The following is a 21,938-nucleotide window of genomic DNA, read 5'->3' on the forward strand; positions in this document are numbered from 1 at the left end:
GGAACTTAATGGGAACGTTAGCAATAGTCTTTTGTTAACAACTGTTGTAGGCGTCACTGATTATGTGCTTTTGACGCCCAACGCGACGCGCCTAAACAGAGTCCACACACACACACACACACACACACACACACACACACACACACACTCACGAGCAGCATAACGTCTGGTGATTTTACCATGGATTTTACCCGAACTCTTTAGCAAAGTAGCAAACTAGTTCAGTTTACAAGCTGTTTACAAGTCTCCCCAGAACAGTGTGAATCTCGACATGTGTGAATCTCGCGAGAGTTTGACAGTGAGAAACGCTTCCGGCGCTGGACGCTCACGCGAGGTAACAGAGAACACGATCGGTCATTATATGTGAAAACAAACACGACCATTTCATGATTTCAGTAATAATACATAAACGTGACCTTTAAGGAGGCATTGTAGTATGTATGACATTTTAACACGCTTCTATCATTTGCTTTTATTTGATTTTCAAATGGTTCCAAACCCCCATAAAAGCCGTGCAGTATGGCAGCTAAAGTATATAATAAAGTGGTTTCAGTGCCACTGGTCTGATGTTACTGAGCGACTGTGGACCACTAAACCCCTCTCTCCTCTCTCTGACGCCTAGTGAACACGATCTGTGTTCCCCAAGACTGAACTGACATTATAAAGTCCGAGTCTTTGTGTGTGTCTAAACCCAGCTAACACTTCATGTTCTAAAAGCGTGAATAGTGATTGACAATGTTTCTGAAATGTCTACATTTCTTGTCGTGATTAGAACACTATTGAAAGGATACGATAATGTTAGTACAAACTTACTTTTGTTCGCAGTTCAACGTTATTTTAATGTTTATTTGTAACATTCCGAGAACGTTGGAATAGCAAAAATCAACAACAACATAATACTTGATGTTGTTGTTCTAGCTAAGGACATTTCCTGTTAACATAGAGAATATTTAAGAGCAAACATCATTAACATGTTTCAAGAATGTTGTTCTAAGAACGTTTTCTCTCAGCATCATGAAAATGCATATAAAATATTATTAATATAAGAATGTTCTATAAATGTATTTTAAAGAACGTTTCACATAACATTGCAAAACATTAGTGAGCGTTGTGGGAACGTTCCCTGTTAGCTGGGAATGTACAGCATCAGACCAGCCTTAAACCTGGCGGTTGTCATTAGAACATATTATTATATTGTAATATTTTTATTTAGAATCCTATTTACAATTTTATGTTTCCATATTGTTTCTTGCTTCAATCATGACTTCTATTACAGTTCATGTGTGAATACATACAGTCAAACCAAAATTTATTCAGATTTCAGACACCTTCAACATTTCTCACATTATCACAGTTTATTCGCTATAAGTTAGAAAATGGTAATAAAACATGAGCAGAACTCAGAGTTATCAGATCAGTGGATATTTCACTGGTTTTGTCTGTCCTTCTGTTAGACTCTCACACATGAATTATGTTGAATATCTGTCAGCTGTTAAATTTAACTCCACAATTAGATAATACCAGTTTAGCTCAACCAGTGACCAAGCAATGCTTCATGTTGTTCAGTCTGTGTGTAAAAAGAGCATTAGCAATTACAGAAAACACACTTCAGCAGAACATGATCAGCTCAAAGTGGAGGAATCATATTTGGTCCCAAATTTTTACAGGTAGTCACTGTATGAAGAATATTTGGGTATAATATGTCACAGTTTACTTTATTTTGCTCTCCTCACTTACAGAAATGAACTATAGAACTATCTGGTAGTCTGAATAATTTTTGGTTTCGGTGTAAATGCCAACTCTTCTCAGTTTGTGTATATGTTTTTGTGGTGTAATATGCAGCTTGTGTGTCAGTTTTGCAGTGTAAAGCCAGCAGGTGTGTGTGTGTGTGTTTCAGATGTGTGACGGTCTCCTGATGGAGGTGTGTGTGGACTCAGTCGAGTCAGCCGTAAACGCAGAGAGGGGAGGTACAAGTTCACACATATTCTTGAATATAGTTTAGTGAAAATTATATATATCTTCAGATTGGTGGCATTGAATATTGCACATTTCTGTTGAGTGTTTTGTAATTGTTTTTTGGGCAGCTCTCATGTGTTATCGTGTGTGTGTGTGTGTGTGTGTGTGTGTGTGTGTGTTCAGGAGCGGGTCGTATCGAGCTGTGCGGTAACCTGCTGGAGGGAGGGACGACGCCCAGTACAGGTCAAAACACACACACACACACACACACACACACACACACACACACACACACACACACACACACACACACACACACACACACACACACACACACACACACACACACACACACACACACACACACACACACACACACCTGAGACCATCAGTTCAGAGGGGTTCTTTAAACCACAGACGATGAAGAGGATCTACTCTGTTTTCCCATGTTCATCTTTCTTTAGTGTGTGATGTTGCTGTTTGATCATGAAAAAGGGAGTTATTCTCTATATGAGTGTCAGTGTTTCTGAACTCCTGAAACGCCTCCATTGTAGTCTTGAGTTTCTTCCGGAAAACGAACACGTCACAATATTTCTCATTATAATAATTCATACGCAGAATAAAGGGGCGGGGCCTGGTTGAGTTAGTTAGTAGCGTGTGTGTGTGTGCTCAGGTCTGCTGCAGGTGGTGAAGGAGAGCGTGCGGGTCCCGGTGTTCGTGATGATCCTCAGTGTGTGTGTGTGTGTGTGTGTGTGCTCAGGTCTGCTGCAGGTGGTGAAGGAGAGCGTGCGGGTCCCGGTGTACGTGATGATCCTCAGTGTGTGTGTGTGTGTGTGTGTGTGTGTGTGTGTGGTGTTCGGGATGATCCTCCGTGTGTGTGTGTGTGCTCAGGTCTGCTGCAGGTGGTGAAGGAGAGCGTGCGGGTCCTGGTGTACGTGATGATCCTCAGTGTGTGTGTGTGGTATTCGTGATGATCCTCAGTTTGTGTGTGTGTGTGTGTGTGTGTGTGTGTGTGTGTGTGTGGTGTTCTTGATGATCTTCAGTGTGTGTGTGTGTGTGTGTGTGTGTGTGTGCTCAGGTCTGCTGCAGGTGGTGAAGGAGAGCGTGCGGGTCCCGATGTACGTGATGATCCTCAGTTTGTGTGTGTGTGTGTGTGTGTGTGTGGTGTTCTTGATGATCCTCAGTGTGTGTGTGTGTGTGTGTGTGCTCAGGTCTGCTGCAGGTGGTGAAGGAGAGCGTGCGGGTCCCGGTGTTCGTGATGATCCTCAGTGTGTGTGTGTGTGTGTGTGTGTGTGTGTGCTCAGGTCTGCTGCAGGTGGTGAAGGAGAGCGTGCGGGTCCCGGTGTTCGTGATGATCCTCAGTGTGTGTGTGTGTGTGTGTGTGTGTGTACTCAGGTCTGCTGCAGGTGGTGAAGGAGAGCGTGCGGGTCCCGGTGTACGTGATGATCCGGCCCCGTGGAGGAGACTTCATGTATTCGCACTGGGAGGTGGAGGTGATGAAGAGGGACATGGAGCTGATGAAGAGTCACCGGGCCGACGGGCTGGTGTTCGGGGCGCTGACGGGGGACGGCCGAGTGGACACTGAGCTCTGCGTCGAGCTGATGGGTAAGACATCACCGCAGTTTCACTGACGCCTACAGCTCTGGGCTCTTTGGACCGGACCAAAGAGGAAAAGTCATTTTAAGGATGGAAGTTTGGATGGATGGATGGATGGGTGGGTGGAAGGATGGAAGGATGGATGGATGGATGGAAGGATGGGTGGGTGGGTGGATGGATGGAAGGATGGATGGATGGATGGATGGATGGAAGGATGGATGGATGGATGGATGTGTATTACTGAATTGGTTTTGTATGATTACAGAGTTCTATCATTTGAGCATATTTCCAAATCTCTTGCAAAATTGCCAAGTTTTATCTTCAATTTTAATTGATCATTTCTTTCCCCAATGTTATCAGAGAGAAAATGTTTTGTTTTTTAAAGAAATTTTTCTTTTACCCATTATTTTCAATTCTTGCTCCCAAAGTAAATTCTTATAAGTGGGAATGTGAACACATCATGTTTTAGTAATGCATATATTTATTTATTTTTTATTTTATTTTTATTTGTTATTTATATTTAACAGCCGTCGGATGCTTTATCTCTGTTCTCCACAGCGGCTTGTCGACCTCTACCGGTTACATTCCACAGAGGTAAAACGGCTCTTACTGAACAGGATGATGAGTGTGTAATAAACAGCAGTAAGAGGTCATTCTCTGAAGAACTCCTGTGTCCTTCAGCCTTCGATATGGTCCAGGATCCAGTGGCTGCGCTGGAGGTTCTGGTCTCGCTGGGCTTCGAGAGGGTTCTGACCAGTGGCTGTGACAGCTCTGCACTGGAAGGCTTACCTGTGATCAAACGACTGGTGGAACAGGTCAGGTGGCACTTCATCTGGACTACTCTAAGCTAAATGGAATCCATTTTAGAGTTGCCTTTTATTGTGGACAGCCTAAGGCACACCTGTGCGATAATCCTGCTGTCTAATCTCAGCATCTTGATATGCCACACCTGTGAGGTGGATGGATTATCTCGGCAAAGAAGTGCTCACTAACACACATTTAGACAGATTTGTGAACAATATTTGAGAGAAATAGGCCTTTTGTGTACATAGAAGAAGTCTTAGATCTTTGAGTTCAGCTCATGAAAAATGGGGGCAAAAACAAAAGTGTTGCGTTTATAATTTTGTACATTCAAATTGTAAAGGCAATATTTAAAGGTGCTGTGTGTAACCTTTTCACTCTACTAAAGCATAAAAATACCATAATCTGTTTGCATATATTGAGGAAACATGCTGAGTTCACACACTCGTTTCTCTGAGAAACACTTCTACAGCCGGTTATTTTACTCTGAAATGTGTGTTTCCAGGCTGGAATGTTTGTTATTGTTTTGATCTGTGATACCGCACGTTTCCAATGTGCCAATTTTCATTGTCCATTGCGCTCGTTCCTGTTGCGTGTCTCAAACTGGCGACCCGTGAGTCTGTGGAGGCGGGAGAAACCACGATCTCTGATATGTTGAATCGGACTGCAGTACCTCTTTTCACCACTAGTCAGTGTTGTAGTCGAGTCACCAACTGTCGAGTCCGAGTCGAGTCTCGAGTCCCAGTGTTCGAGTCCAAGTCCGAGTCACCAAAGAAGAGTCCGAGTCGAGTCACCATTACCTGAGTTCAAGTCCGAGTCGAGTCTCGAGTCCCGTGTTCAAGTCCGAGTCGAAATTATATACACTTAAGCCAAATCAAGCAACATTTTTTAGGCACTCTTTCTTGCAGCTAGACATGTTCATGATATCACTAGAATTGCCTTTGACCTTAGTTCAAATCATTGTCAACTAGCTGTGGCACGATTATTTATTTAATTGTTTAAATACATTTTTGGATGATCAGTCAAGTGGAATGGATAAAGAAAACAAAAAAGAAAGCCTAATTGGACAGAGGAGGAGAAATGCATTCTTCTTGACGAATATGGTAAAAGAAAAACAATTTTGAAATTTTGAAAAGCAAACTAAATCCCAATGTAACTGCGGCAAAAAAAACAGAAAATGAAGTGCTATAAGCAGTTGTAACTCCGCAGGAAAAGAGTGGTTGCGATGTGTGACATAGTCAAGGTCGCCGTCTAGTTTGTTAGCTAAAATAAACATAATTGTGTTATTGTATGATAAGCGGGATTAAGCGCTGAGCGCGTCTGATTTTGGCTCAGCGCCAGCCATAGCACGAAAGCACAGTTTAAATCTGGTACCTTTTAATGTCACGTCACTGTACGTTCGCTCCTTAGTGGTCAGCTCAGCTGCTGCAAAGCGTGCCAAAATCGAAATTACTGATTAGATGTAGAGGAACTTATCTAGTGTTAAATGAGTGTTACGTTAACTCTCTCACGAGAATGCGGTGTAAAGTGAGTGACGTCAGTGAGTGTGTTGTCAAGCGAGGAGAGCGAGCGGTAGCAGTGTCTGTGGGGGAAAAAATAGATCACGGCCGGTCTTGGACCCCGAAACAGGAAAAGTTTAACATCTTATATACATTTTTTATAACCTATTTAGTCAGAAACAATGTCATTCATTTGATGAATGCTCAAGTCCGATTTTATATATTCTCGAGTCCGAGTCCAAGTATAGTCATCAGTCCGCGAGTCCGAGTCGAGTCACGAGTCCAGAGAATGAAGTGTCGAGTCGGACTCGAGTCCAGAGAATAAGGACTCGAGTCGGACTCGAGTCCGAGTCCAGGACTCGAGTACTCCATCACTGCCACTAGTGTCATTCTTACAGACTGCACCTTTAATGTTAGAGGGAAAAAGTACTGTATTGTCTCCTGTGTCCACAAGAAAAGCAAATATAAACCAAATCAAGCATCGCATCTTTTATTAAAATTAAACGACATTCACTATTTAAAGTGCATTAACTTTTGAAACAATTTTGTTCTTAAAGGTCCCCTGACATGAAATCTTCAGTTTCTGAGGGTTTTTAACATTAATATTAGTTCCCCTAGCCTGTATTTGGTCCCCTCGTGTCTAGAATTTTCAATCTGTGTAAACCGAGCTTTGGGTATTTTTCTCTTCTCTGCAGCTCAGACCCGCTGATCTTGAATCTCCTCCTTATGACGTCATAATGAGGAAAGGTTACCTCCCCTTTCTCTGCTTTGCCCGCCCGGAGAATTCGGCTTGCCCATGAGAAAACGAGCTAGGAACAGGAAGTACGAACGCGCCGGCGCGATTTTAGTTTTTCCTAGAGAAATAGCTTTGAGATTTGAGTTTTTCCTCGAGAGATATCATGGCTTGCAAACGAGCGAAGCATGGAAGTTGATCAGTGTTCGGATGTACAAATGAACACAAAAGTATTCTTTAGTTCCTTCATCCGAGCCTCTGAAGAAACAATGGGTTAATTTTATTTTCTCTGGAAATGCGCCGACACAACTTCCCAAAGTTTTGTATGGTCCAAACATGTTTCCTCAACTCGATGAACGTCTGAAAATAAATCGATCGAGCTACCAAGCAACAATTTCTGATGTGTAGCCTAATTGTTCAAGTTCAGACAGGTACTTCAAAATCGTTCAATACTGTTTATGCATCAGTAAGTCAAGCCAGTGACTAAAATATCAACTTCACATCGTTTCTTTTAGTAGGATGAAAATAATCTTATTTAAATTCTGAACAAATTATACAGAAAGCGATCAAAGAACAATCTTTCCACACAGCGCGAGTTTATCTGGACAACTCGTTATAAAATCAATGACGCACGTTACTGCACAACGAAGCTCTTACTGTATGTACATCATCGTGTTTGCATTGGTGAAAGCATTAGAGAGAGTGCAGAAACTGCGTTGCAAAGATAAGATCTTCATTCTCGCGATCAACAGACTGTGATCTGCTGCTCAATGCTCATCACGGCTATAGTATCAGATCTAAATACTTTAAAAACTTCTCACGATTCGTTAATCTCGATAGCTGTAATAGTAAAAATGTATAATAGCTGTAGTAAAAGTATTCAAGAAAGTTTCACATGTAATGCGTAGCTATTTCATATGCAAGCATGTCAGCCAATCACAGCAGTGGGCGGTTCCACTGAATCCCACAGCAGACACGCCCCTTCAAACAGAGCGTTCAAATCAGAGGCTAAAATCAGGCTAGGAAAAATGCCTTTTATTTCTAAATTATGACTATTTTTTATCTAAAAAAACATACTAACAATATAAGGGCAACCCAGGAAACATTATAAAATAATAAAATAACCCCATGTCAGGGGACCTTTAAATAACATATAATTTCCTCAATGTGCATGCAAGTAAAATTAGGCTACAATAGTGCGTTAAACTGTGTTTGTGCATCAGTAACCTGAGAAAACACACTTCGACACACAGTGTAATGTAACGTTACTACATGAACACACAACAGCAAACTGCCATTCAGAAACACTCTCTTCTGCTCACTACATCTACGGTACATACAGTTCATCAAAACACACACACACACACACACACACACACACACACACACACACACACACACACACACACACACACACACACACACACACACACACACACACTGAGATTCAGAAACACTCTCATCTGCTCACTACATCTACATACAGTTCATCAAAACACCAGACGCTCTTGATCTGAGCGAGTGCTGAGCGCTTTCTGTTTTAGCTGATACACACACACACACACACACGCTGAGTGCTTTCTCTTCACAGTGTTTCAGCTGATAAACACACACACACTGTATACTGGATAAGCTAACAGAAACACACCGTGTCAGTGACGGCATCATCATGTCTCACGCGAGCGACTCTTGACACACCAAAAATTCGAATGCACGCTTTTTGCATTCGAATGTGCAATTTTTTTTAATTCGACGAATATTCGAATTTCAAATTTTATTGGACAGCCCTAATAAAGACGTTCAGTAGAAGGTATAATGTTCTGCATCAGTTCAGTTTCATCCTTCAGTGGCGATCGACCAGAGCATCGAAGGCTGTCCCGAAACACACAAGACAACCACAGAGTAGCTTTATGACAAGTGCGCTGAAAATGTTGTGCTCAGAAGTTATGAATTGATATTTTGACTTGTTTCCATTATATTATATTTGCTTTTATGACAAAACATTCCAACTGTAATGCATTTTCTCTCTTCACTCTAATAGGCAAAAGGCAGAATAGCAATAATGCCAGGTATGTTTGAATCTAGTTCCTCGTTAATGTAATAACACCTGCAGTGTCCAGACGAGCTCCTGATGATGTTTGCGTGTGTGTGTGTGTGTGTGTGTGCGTGTGTGTGTGTGTGTGTGTGTGCGCGTGTGTGTGTGCGTGTGTGTGTGTGCGTGTGTGTGTGTGTGTGTGCAGGCGGGGGAATCACCGAGAGAAACCTTCAGAGGATCCTCGAGGGCTCGGGCGCTCAGGAGTTTCACTGCTCCGCTCGCTCCAGCAAAGACTCCAGCATGAAGTTCAGGTGTTCAACTCTATTCTCACTGTCCACAACAACATTCTGCTCAACTCTACTCTCACTGTCCACAACAACATTCTGTTCAACTCTACTCTCGCTGTCCACAACAACATTCTGCTCAACTCTACTCTCGCTGTCCACAACATTCTGTTCAACTCTACTCTCACTGTCCACAACAACATTCTGTTCAACTCTACTCTCACTGTCCACAACAACATTCTGCTCAACTCTACTCTCACTGTCCACAACAACATTCTGTTCAACTCTACTCTCTCTGTCCACAACAACATTCTGCTCAACTCTACTCTCTCTGTCCACAACAACATTCTGCTCAACTCTACTCTCACTGTCCACAACAACATTCTGCTCAACTCTACTCTCACTGTCCACAACAACATTCTGCTCAACTCTACTCTCTCTGTCCACAACAACATTCTGCTCAACTCTACTCTCACTGTCCACAACAACATTCTGTTCAACTCTACTCTCGCTGTCCACAACAACATTCTGCTCAACTCTACTCTCGCTGTCCACAACATTCTGTTCAACTCTACTCTCACTGTCCACAACAACATTCTGTTCAACTCTACTCTCACTGTCCACAACAACATTCTGCTCAACTCTACTCTCTCTGTCCACAACAACATTCTGTTCAACTCTACTCTCGCTGTCCACAACATTCTGTTCAACTCTACTCTCACTGTCCACAACAACATTCTGCTCAACTCTACTCTCTCTGTCCACAACAACATTCTGTTCAACTCTACTCTCGCTGTCCACAACATTCTGTTCAACTCTACTCTCACAACAACATTCTGCTCAACTCTACTCTCGCTGTCCACAACAACATTTTGCTCAACTCTACTCTCGCTGTCCACAACATTCTGTTTAACTCTACTCTCTCTGTCCACAACAACATTCTGTTCAACTCTACTCTCGCTGTCCACAACATTCTGTTCAACTCTACTCTCACTGTCCACAACAACATTCTGCTCAACTCTACTCTCTCTGTCCACAACAACATTCTGCTCAACTCTACTTTCGCTGTCCACAACAACATTTTGCTCAACTCTACTCTCGCTGTCCACAACAACATTCTGCTCAACTCTACTTTCGCTGTCCACAACAACATTTTGCTCAACTCTACTCTCGCTGTCCACAACATTCTGTTTAACTCTACTCTCACTGTCCACAACAACATTCTGCTCAACTCTACTCTCACTGTCCACAACAACATTCTGCTCAACTCTACTCTCTCTGTCCACAACAACATTCTGTTCAACTCTACTCTCGCTGTCCACAACAACATTCTGTTCAACTCTACTCTCGCTGTCCACAACAACATTCTGTTCAACTCTACTCTCGCTGTCCACAACAACATTCTGTTCAACTCTACTCTCGCTGTCCACAACAACATTCTGTTCAACTCTACTCTCGCTGTCCACAACAACATTCTGCTCAACTCTACTCTCGCTGTCCACAACAACATTCTGTTCAACTCTACTCTCGCTGTCCACAACAACATTCTGTTCAACTCTACTCTCACTGTCCACAACAACATTCTGCTCAACTCTACTTTCGCTGTCCACAACAACATTCTGCTCAACTCTACTCTCGCTGTCCACAACAACATTTTGCTCAACTCTACTCTCGCTGTCCACAACATTCTGTTCAACTCTACTCTCACTGTCCACAACAACATTCTGCTCATCTCTACTCTCACTGTCCACAACAACATTCTGCTCAACTCTATTCTCACTGTCCACCACAACATTCTGTTCAACTCTACTCTCTCTGTCCACAACAACATTCTGCTCAACTCTACTCTCGCTGTCCACAACAACATTCTGCTCAACTCTACTCTCACTGTCCACAACAACATTCTGCTCAACTCTACTCTCACTGTCCACAACAACATTCTGCTCAACTCTACTCTCTCTGTCCACAACATTCTGCTCAACTCTACTCTCTCTGTCCACAACAACATTCTGCTCAACTCTACTCTCGCTGTCCACAACAACATTCTGCTCAACTCTACTCTCTCTGTCCACAACAACATTCTGTTCAACTCTACTCTCACTGTCCACAACAACATTCTGTTCAACTCTACTCTCTCTGTCCACAACAACATTCTGTTCAACTCTACTCTCGCTGTCCACAACAACATTCTGTTCAACTCTACTCTCACTGTCCACAACAACATTCTGTTCAACTCTACTCTCACTGTCCACAACAACATTCTGTTCAACTCTACTCTCGCTGTCCACAACAACATTCTGTTCAACTCTACTCTCGCTGTCCACAACAACATTCTGTTCAACTCTACTCTCGCTGTCCACAACAACATTCTGCTCAACTCTATTCTCGCTGTCCACAACAACATTCTGTTCAACTCTACTCTCACTGTCCACAACAACATTCTGCTCATCTCTACTCTCACTGTCCACAACAACATTCTGCTCAACTCTACTCTCACTGTCCACAACAACATTCTGCTCAACTCTACTCTCGCTGTCCACAACAACATTCTGCTCAACTCTACTCTCACTGTCCACCACAACATTCTGCTCAACTCTACTCTCACTGTCCACAACAACATTCTGCTCAACTCTACTCTCTCTGTCCACAACATTCTGCTCAACTCTACTCTCTCTGTCCACAACAACATTCTGCTCAACTCTACTCTCGCTGTCCACAACAACATTCTGCTCAACTCTACTCTCACTGTCCACAACAACATTCTGTTCAACTCTACTCTCACTGTCCACAAGAACATTCTGTTCAACTCTACTCTCTCTGTCCACAACAACATTCTGTTCAACTCTACTCTCGCTGTCCACAACAACATTCTGTTCAACTCTACTCTCACTGTCCACAACAACATTCTGTTCAACTCTACTCTCACTGTCCACAACAACATTCTGCTCAACTCTACTTTCGCTGTCCACAACAACATTCTGCTCAACTCTACTCTCACTGTCCACAACAACATTCTGCTCATCTCTACTCTCACTGTCCACAACAACATTCTGCTCAACTCTATTCTCACTGTCCACCACAACATTCTGCTCAACTCTACTCTCACTGTCCACCACAACATTCTGTTCAACTCTACTCTCACTGTCCACAACAACATTCTGCTCAACTCTACTCTCGCTGTCCACAACAACATTCTGCTCAACTCTACTCTCACTGTCCACCACAACATTCTGCTCAACTCTACTCTCACTGTCCACCACAACATTCTGTTCAACTCTATTCTCACTGTCCACCACAACATTCTGCTCAACTCTACTCTCACTGTCCACCACAACATTCTGTTCAACTCTACTCTCGCTGTCCACAACAACATTCTGCTCAACTCTATTCTCACTGTCCACCACAACATTCTGCTCAACTCTACTCTCTCTGTCCACAACAACATTCTGCTCAAATCTATTCTCACTGTCCACAACAACATTCTGCTCAACTCTACTCTCACTGTCCACCACAACATTCTGTTCAACTCTACTCTCACTGTCCACAACAACATTCTGCTCAACTCTACTTTCGCTGTCCACAACAACATTCTGTTCAACTCTATTCTCACTGTCCACAACAACATTCTGTTCAACTCTACTCTCACTGTCCACAACAACATTCTGTTTAACTCTACTCTCGCTGTCCACAACATTCTGTTCAACTCTACTCTCACTGTCCACAACAACATTCTGTTCAAGTCTACTCTCACTGTCCACAACAACATTCTGTTTAACTCTACTCTCTCTGTCCACAACATTCTGTTCAACTCTACTCTCACTGTCCACAACAACATTCTGTTCAACTCTACTCTCACTGTCCACATCAACATTCTGTTTAACTCTACTCTCTCTGTCCACAACATTCTGTTCAACTCTACTCTTACTGTCCACAACAACATTCTGTTCAATTCTACTCTCACTGTCCACAACAACATTCTGTTCAACTCTACTCTCACTGTCCACAACAACATTCTGTTCAACTCTACTCTCACTGTCCACAACAACATTCTGTTCAACTCTACTCTCACTGTCCACATCAACATTCTGTTTAACTCTACTCTTTCTGTCCACAACATTCTGTTCAACTCTACTCTCTCTGTCCACAACATTCTGTTCAACTCTACTCTCTCTGTCCACAACAACATTCTGTTCAACTCTACTCTCACTGTCCACATCAACATTCTGTTTAACTCTACTCTCTCTGTCCACAACATTCTGTTCAACTCTACTCTCACTGTCCACAACAACGTTCTGTTCAACTCTACTCTCACTGTCCACAACAACATTCTGTTCAACTCTACTCTCTCTGTCCACAACCTTCTGTTCAACTCTACTCTCACTGTCCACAACAACATTCTGCTCAACTCTACTCTCGCTGTCCACAACAACATTCTGCTCATCTCTACTCTCACTGTCCACAACATTCTGTTCAACTCTACTCTTACTGTCCACAACAACATTCTGTTCAACTCTACTCTCGCTGTCCACAACAACATTCTGTTCAACTCTACTCTCACTGTCCACAACAACATTCTGTTCAACTCTACTCTCGCTGTCCACAACAACATTCTGCTCAACTCTACTCTCGCTGTCCACAACAACATTCTGCTCAACTCTACTCTCGCTGTCCACAACATTTTGCTGAACTCTACTCTCGCTGTCCACAACAACATTCTGCTCAAGTCTACTCTCTCTGTCCACAACATTCTGTTCAACTCTACTCTCGCTGTCCACAACAACATTCTGCTCAACTCTACTCTCACTGTCCACAACAACATTCTGCTCAACTCTACTCTCTCTGTCCACAACATTCTGTTCAACTCTACTCTCGCTGTCCACAACATTCTGTTCAACTCTACTCTCGCTGTCCACAACATTCTGCTCAACTCTACTCTCGCTGTCCACAACAATATTCTGCTCAACTCTACTTTCGCTGTCCACAACATTTTTCTGAACTCTACTCTCGCTGTCCACAACAACATTCTGCTCAACTCTACTCTCGCTGTCCACAACAACATTCTGCTCATCTCTACTCTCACTGTCCACAACATTCTGTTCAACTCTACTCTTACTGTCCACAACAACATTCTGTTCAACTCTACTCTCGCTGTCCACAACAACATTCTGTTCAACTCTACTCTCTCTGTCCACAAATAACATTCTGTTCAACTCTACTCTCACTGTCCACAACAACATTCTGTTCAACTCTACTTTCGCTGTCCACAACAACATTCTGCTCAACTCTACTCTCGCTGTCCACAACAACATTCTGCTCAACTCTACTCTCGCTGTCCACAACATTTTGCTGAACTCTACTCTCGCTGTCCACAACAACATTCTGCTCAACTCTACTCTCTCTGTCCACATCAACTTTCTGTTCAACTCTACTCTCGCTGTCCACAACAACATTCTGTTCAACTCTACTCTCGCTGTCCACAACAACATTCTGCTCAACTCTACTCTCTCTGTCCACAACATTCTGTTCAACTCTACTCTCGCTGTCCACAACATTCTGTTCAACTCTACTCTCACTGTCCACAACATTCTGTTCAACTCTACTCTCTCTGTCCACAACATTCTGCTCAACTCTACTCTCGCTGTCCACAACATTCTGTTCAACTCTACTCTCTCTGTCCACAACATTCTGCTCAACTCTACTCTCTCTGTCCACAACAACATTTTGCTCAACTCTACTCTCACTGTCCACAACATTCTGTTCAACTCTACTCTCGCTGTCCACAACAACATTCTGCTCATCTCTACTCTCACTGTCCACAAAAACATTCTGCTCAACTCTACTCTCTCTGTCCACAACATTCTGTTCAACTCTACTCTCTCTGTCCACAACATTCTGTTCAACTCTACTCTCTCTGTCCACAACATTCTGCTCAACTCTACTCTCTCTGTCCACAACAACATTTTGCTCAACTCTACTCTCGCTGTCCACAACATTCTGTTCAACTCTACTCTCGCTGTCCACAACAACATTCTGCTCATCTCTACTCTCACTGTCCACAACAACATTCTGCTCAACTCTACTCTCTCTGTCCACAACATTCTGTTCAACTCTACTCTCGCTGTCCACAACATTCTGTTCAACTCTACTCTCTCTGTCCACAACATTCTGTTCAACTCTACTCTCGCTGTCCATAGGGGTGGGAATCTTTGGTCACCTCACGATCCGATCCGATTCCGATTCTGGGAGTCACGATCCGATTCCAGAACGATTCTTTATCTACCCCCCCCCCCCCCCCCCCCCCCCCCTTATTAATTAATTAGTTTACATGAGTAATTAAGTACTTTTTTTAAAAATAATTACAAATTAATTGTTTTTTATTAAAACAGTTGTATGTTAAGAATTTTAAACTAATATAGGCTAACTAATATAACAAATAATAAAGAGGAGCATTGAAAAATATAACAAACAACAAACAAAAAGAGCTTTCAGTAGCCTATAGATTATCTGAACGTTTTCCATTCAAGAACTGTGAGTGATTTTTCTTCATCTTTACTGTTGTTTTTTACTATGACATCATAGACTGCGGGAGATCTATTAAGCTGCATTCACGCACGCATCTCTTTTGAAATAAAAGAAGTAATGCGGTGTGTCCTGTCCGTTTAATCCCTTAAGACATAACTGGCTGTGTTTACGTTAATTTTGCACAAGTAGGCTACATTAAACCACTACACGGAGTCGCACAGCCGCATGCGCGAGCAGTCTCACGACACAAACAAAGCGCGCGTCAGCATTTGAAATTGAAAGCAGCCTTCTGTTAGTGAGGTTCATATTTTAAATATAAAGTCCACTGCATTCCAAACCACATAAACGATGACTTCGTAGAGCATTTGTAAGGAAAATACCGACGGGCGAGACAGCACACTTCAAGTGTAACATCAAAGAAAGCGCGCGTCTCTCACAGCGTATCCTGTGCAATGAAGCCTGTGAATGTCCTTGTAATTCGCTTCAACCTTTCCGAACTTTATGAAAGATTATTTACGGAAGGTTCGAGTGGTGTATGTGTGTGAGGAATTGGAAGCAAGCAGAATACGGGTGTTTCTAAAGCAAACTCAACGTCATCGCACATCTGGTTAAAAACTAAGCTCAGAAACGATCCAGAATCGTTGGAGAGAGAATCGCGATGCATCGATGGATCGATTTTTTCTCCCACCCCTAGCTGTCCACAACATTCTGTTCAACTCTACTCTCGCTGTCCACAACATTCTGTTCAACTCTACTCTCGCTGTCCACAACATTCTGTTCAACTCTACTCTCGCTGTCCACAACAACATTCTGCTCAACTCTACTCTCACTGTCCACAACAACATTCTGCTCAACTCTACTCTCGCTGTCCACAACAACATTCTGCTCAACTCTACTCTCACTGTCCACCACAACATTCTGTTCAACTCTACTCTCGCTGTCCACAACAACATTCTGCTCAACTCTACTCTCGCTGTCCACAACAACATTCTGCTCAACTCTACTCTCGCTGTCCACAACAACATTCTGCTCAACTCTACTCTCGCTGTCCACAACAACATTCTGCTCAACTCTACTCTCGCTGTCCACAACATTCTGCTCAACTCTACTCTCGCTGTCCACAACAACATTCTGTTCAACTCTACTCTCACTGTCCACCACAACATTCTGTTCAACTCTACTCTTACTGTCCACAACAACATTCTGTTCAACTCTACTCTCGCTGTCCACAACATTCTGTTCAACTCTACTCTCGCTGTCCACAACATTCTGTTCAACTCTACTCTCGCTGTCCACAACAACATTCTGCTCAACTCTACTCTCGCTGTCCACAACAACATTCTGCTCAACTCTACTCTCTCTGTCCACAACAACATTCTGTTCAACTCTACTCTCGCTGTCCACAACATTCTGCTCAACTCTACTCTCGCTGTCCACAACAACATTCTGCTCAACTCTACTCTCGCTGTCCACAACAACATTCTGTTCAACTCTACTCTCGCTGTCCACAACATTCTGCTCAACTCTACTCTCGCTGTCCACAACAACATTCTGCTCAACTCTACTCTCGCTGTCCACAACAACATTCTGCTCAACTCTACTCTCTCTGTCCACAACAACATTCTGCTCAACTCTTCTCTCTCTGTCCACAACAACATTCTGCTCAACTCTATTCTCACTGTCCACAACAACATTCTGTTCAACTCTACTCTCTCTGTCCACAACAACATTCTGCTCAACTCTTCTCTCTCTGTCCACATCAACATTCTGTTCAACTCTACTCTCTCTGTCCACAACAACATTCTGTTCAACTGTACTCTCTCTGTCCACAACAACATTCTGCTCAACTCTACTCTCTCTGTCCACATAAACATTCTGCTCAACTCTACTCTCTCTGTCCACAACAACATTCTGCTCAACTCTACTCTCACTGTCCACTCTACTCTCTCTGTCCACAACAACATTCTGTTCAACTCTACTCTCTCTGTCCACAACAACATTCTGCTCAACTCTATTCTCACTGTCCACAACAACATTCTGTTCAACTCTACTCTCTCTGTCCACAACAACATTCTGCTCAACTCTACTCTCTCTGTCCACTCTACTCTCTCTGTCCACAACAACATTCTGTTCAACTCTACTCTCTCTGTCCACAACAACATTCTGCTCAACTCTATTCTCGCTGTCCACAACAACATTCTGTTCAACTCTACTCTCGCTGTCCACAACAACATTCTGCTCAACTCTACTCTCTCTGTCCACAACATTCTGTTCAACTCTACTCTCGCTGTCCACAACATTCTGCTCAACTCTACTCTCACTGTCCACAACAACATTCTGCTCAACTCTACTCTCTCTGTCCACAACATTCTGTTCAACTCTACTCTCGCTGTCCACAACATTCTGTTCAACTCTACTCTCGCTGTCCACAACAACATTCTGCTCAACTCTACTCTCGCTGTCCACAACAACATTCTGCTCAACTCTACTCTCGCTGTCCACAACAACATTCTGCTCAACTCTACTCTCGCTGTCCACAACAACATTTTGCTCAACTCTACTCTCGCTGTCCACAACAACATTCTGCTCAACTCTACTCTCGCTGTCCACAACAACATTTTGTTCAACTCTACTCTCGCTGTCCACAACAACATTCTGCTCAACTCTACTCTCTCTGTCCACAACAACATTCTGCTCAACTCTACTCTCGCTGTCCACAACAACATTCTGCTCAACTCTACTCTCGCTGTCCACAACAACATTCTGCTCAACTCTACTCTCTCTGTCCACAACAACATTCTGTTCAACTCTACTCTCGCTGTCCACAACAACATTCTGCTCATCTCTACTCTCACTGTCCACAAAAATATTCTGCTCAACTCTACTCTCTCTGTCCACAACATTCTGTTCAACTCTACTCTCTCTGTCCACAACATTCTGTTCAACTCTACTCTCTCTGTCCACAACATTCTGCTCAACTCTACTCTCTCTGTCCACAACAACATTTTGCTCAACTCTACTCTCGCTGTCCACAACATTCTGTTCAACTCTACTCTCGCTGTCCACAACAACATTCTGCTCATCTCTACTCTCACTGTCCACAACAACATTCTGTTCAACTCTACTCTCTCTGTCCACAACATTCTGCTCAACTCTACTCTCGCTGTCCACAACATTCTGTTCAACTCTACTCTCTCTGTCCACAACATTCTGCTCAACTCTACTCTCTCTGTCCACAACAACATTTTGCTCAACTCTACTCTCACTGTCCACAACATTCTGTTCAACTCTACTCTCGCTGTCCACAACAACATTCTGCTCAACTCTACTCTCGCTGTCCACAACATTTTGCTGAACTCTACTCTCGCTGTCCACAACAACATTCTGCTCAACTCTACTCTCTCTGTCCACATCAACTTTCTGTTCAACTCTACTCTCGCTGTCCACAACAACATTCTGTTCAACTCTACTCTCGCTGTCCACAACAACATTCTGCTCAACTCTACTCTCTCTGTCCACAACATTCTGTTCAACTCTACTCTCGCTGTCCACAACATTCTGTTCAACTCTACTCTCACTGTCCACAACATTCTGTTCAACTCTACTCTCTCTGTCCACAACATTCTGCTCAACTCTACTCTCGCTGTCCACAACATTCTGTTCAACTCTACTCTCTCTGTCCACAACATTCTGCTCAACTCTACTCTCTCTGTCCACAACAACATTTTGCTCAACTCTACTCTCACTGTCCACAACATTCTGTTCAACTCTACTCTCGCTGTCCACAACAACATTCTGCTCATCTCTACTCTCACTGTCCACAAAAACATTCTGCTCAACTCTACTCTCTCTGTCCACAACATTCTGTTCAACTCTACTCTCTCTGTCCACAACATTCTGTTCAACTCTACTCTCTCTGTCCACAACATTCTGCTCAACTCTACTCTCTCTGTCCACAACAACATTTTGCTCAACTCTACTCTCGCTGTCCACAACATTCTGTTCAACTCTACTCTCGCTGTCCACAACAACATTCTGCTCATCTCTACTCTCACTGTCCACAACAACATTCTGCTCAACTCTACTCTCTCTGTCCACAACATTCTGTTCAACTCTACTCTCGCTGTCCACAACATTCTGTTCAACTCTACTCTCTCTGTCCACAACATTCTGTTCAACTCTACTCTCGCTGTCCATAGGGGTGGGAATCTTTGGTCACCTCACGATCCGATCCGATTCCGATTCTGGGAGTCACGATCCGATTCCAGAACGATTCTTTATCTACCCCCCCCCCCCCCCCTTATTAATTAATTAGTTTACATGAGTAATTAAGTACTTTTTTTAAAAATAATTACAAATTAATTGTTTTTTATTAAAACAGTTGTATGTTAAGAATTTTAAACTAATATAGGCTAACTAATATAACAAATAATAAAGAGGAGCATTGAAAAATATAACAAACAACAAACAAAAAGAGCTTTCAGTAGCCTATAGATTATCTGAACGTTTTCCATTCAAGAACTGTGAGTGATTTTTCTTCATCTTTACTGTTGTTTTTTACTATGACATCATAGACTGCGGGAGATCTATTAAGCTGCATTCACGCACGCATCTCTTTTGAAATAAAAGAAGTAATGCGGTGTGTCCTGTCCGTTTAATCCCTTAAGACATAACTGGCTGTGTTTACGTTAATTTTGCACAAGTAGGCTACATTAAACCACTACACGGAGTCGCACAGCCGCATGCGCGAGCAGTCTCACGACACAAACAAAGCGCGCGTCAGCATTTGAAATTGAAAGCAGCCTTCTGTTAGTGAGGTTCATATTTTAAATATAAAGTCCACTGCATTCCAAACCACATAAACGATGACTTCGTAGAGCATTTGTAAGGAAAATACCGACGGGCGAGACAGCACACTTCAAGTGTAACATCAAAGAAAGCGCGCGTCTCTCACAGCGTATCCTGTGCAATGAAGCCTGTGAATGTCCTTGTAATTCGCTTCAACCTTTCCGAACTTTATGAAAGATTATTTACGGAAGGTTCGAGTGGTGTATGTGTGTGAGGAATTGGAAGCAAGCAGAATACGGGTGTTTCTAAAGCAAACTCAACGTCATCGCACATCTGGTTAAAAACTAAGCTCAGAAACGATCCAGAATCGTTGGAGAGAGAATCGCGATGCATCGATGGATCGATTTTTTCTCCCACCCCTAGCTGTCCACAACATTCTGTTCAACTCTACTCTCGCTGTCCACAACATTCTGTTCAACTCTACTCTCGCTGTCCACAACATTCTGTTCAACTCTACTCTCGCTGTCCACAACAACATTCTGCTCAACTCTACTCTCGCTGTCCACAACATTCTGTTCAACTCTACTCTCGCTGTCCACAACATTCTGTTCAACTCTACTCTCGCTGTCCACAACATTCTGCTCAACTCTACTCTCGCTGTCCACAACATTCTGTTCAACTCTACTCTCGCTGTCCACAACATTCTGTTCAACTCTACTCTCGCTGTCCACAACATTCTGTTCAACTCTACTCTCGCTGTCCACAACAACATTCTGCTCAACTCTACTCTCGCTGTCCACAACAACATTCTGCTCAACTCTACTCTCGCTGTCCACAACAACATTCTGCTCAACTCTACTCTCGCTGTCCACAACAACATTTTGCTCAACTCTACTCTCGCTGTCCACAACAACATTCTGCTCAACTCTACTCTCGCTGTCCACAACAACATTTTGTTCAACTCTACTCTCGCTGTCCACAACAACATTCTGCTCAACTCTACTCTCTCTGTCCACAACAACATTCTGCTCAACTCTACTCTCGCTGTCCACAACAACATTCTGCTCAACTCTACTCTCGCTGTCCACAACAACATTCTGCTCAACTCTACTCTCGCTGTCCACAACAACATTCTGCTCAACTCTGCTCTCTCTGTCCACAACAACATTCTGTTCAACTCTACTCTCGCTGTCCACAACAACATTCTGCTCAACTCTACTCTCGCTGTCCACAACAACATTCTGCTCAACTCTACTCTCGCTGTCCACAACAACATTCTGCTCAACTCTACTCTCGCTGTCCACAACAACATTTTGCTCAACTCTACTCTCGCTGTCCACAACAACATTCTGCTCAACTCTACTCTCGCTGTCCACAACAACATTCTGTTCAACTCTACTCTCTGTCCACAACATTCTGCTCAACTCTGCTCTCGCTGTCCACAACAACATTCTGCTCAACTCTACTCTCGCTGTCCACAACAACATTCTGTTCAACTCTACTCTCGCTGTCCACAACAACATTCTGCTCAACTCTACTCTCTCTGTCCACAACAACATTCTGCTCAACTCTACTCTCGCTGTCCACAACAACATTCTGCTCAACTCTACTCTCGCTGTCCACAACAACATTCTGCTCAACTCTACTCTTGCTGTCCACAACAACATTTTGCTCAACTCTACTCTCGCTGTCCACAACAACATTCTGCTCAACTCTACTCTTGC

The 21,938-nt window shown here is 43.1% G+C and overlaps 1 protein-coding gene across 1 annotated transcript in view; it reads left to right on the forward strand.

The window, feature by feature from the left end:
* Positions 1-255: 255 nt before the first annotated feature.
* The window catches only part of cutc (cutC copper transporter homolog (E. coli)), a 29,696-nt gene continuing 8,013 nt past the window's right edge, over positions 256-21,938 (forward strand). The window contains exons 1-8 of the mRNA XM_056270195.1: positions 256-334; positions 1,898-1,967; positions 2,140-2,199; positions 3,352-3,561; positions 4,111-4,146; positions 4,234-4,367; positions 8,627-8,654; positions 8,826-8,931. Of these exons, the coding sequence (XP_056126170.1) occupies positions 272-334; positions 1,898-1,967; positions 2,140-2,199; positions 3,352-3,561; positions 4,111-4,146; positions 4,234-4,367; positions 8,627-8,654; positions 8,826-8,931 (707 nt within the window). The 5' untranslated portion in view covers positions 256-271. The remainder of the gene's footprint in view (positions 335-1,897; positions 1,968-2,139; positions 2,200-3,351; positions 3,562-4,110; positions 4,147-4,233; positions 4,368-8,626; positions 8,655-8,825; positions 8,932-21,938) is intronic.

Source organism: Rhinichthys klamathensis, unplaced genomic scaffold (assembly GCF_029890125.1).
Source record: "Rhinichthys klamathensis goyatoka isolate OS25496 unplaced genomic scaffold, OSU_Roscu_1.1 h1tg000298l_1, whole genome shotgun sequence".
Taxonomy (NCBI): Eukaryota; Metazoa; Chordata; class Actinopteri; order Cypriniformes; family Leuciscidae; genus Rhinichthys; species Rhinichthys klamathensis.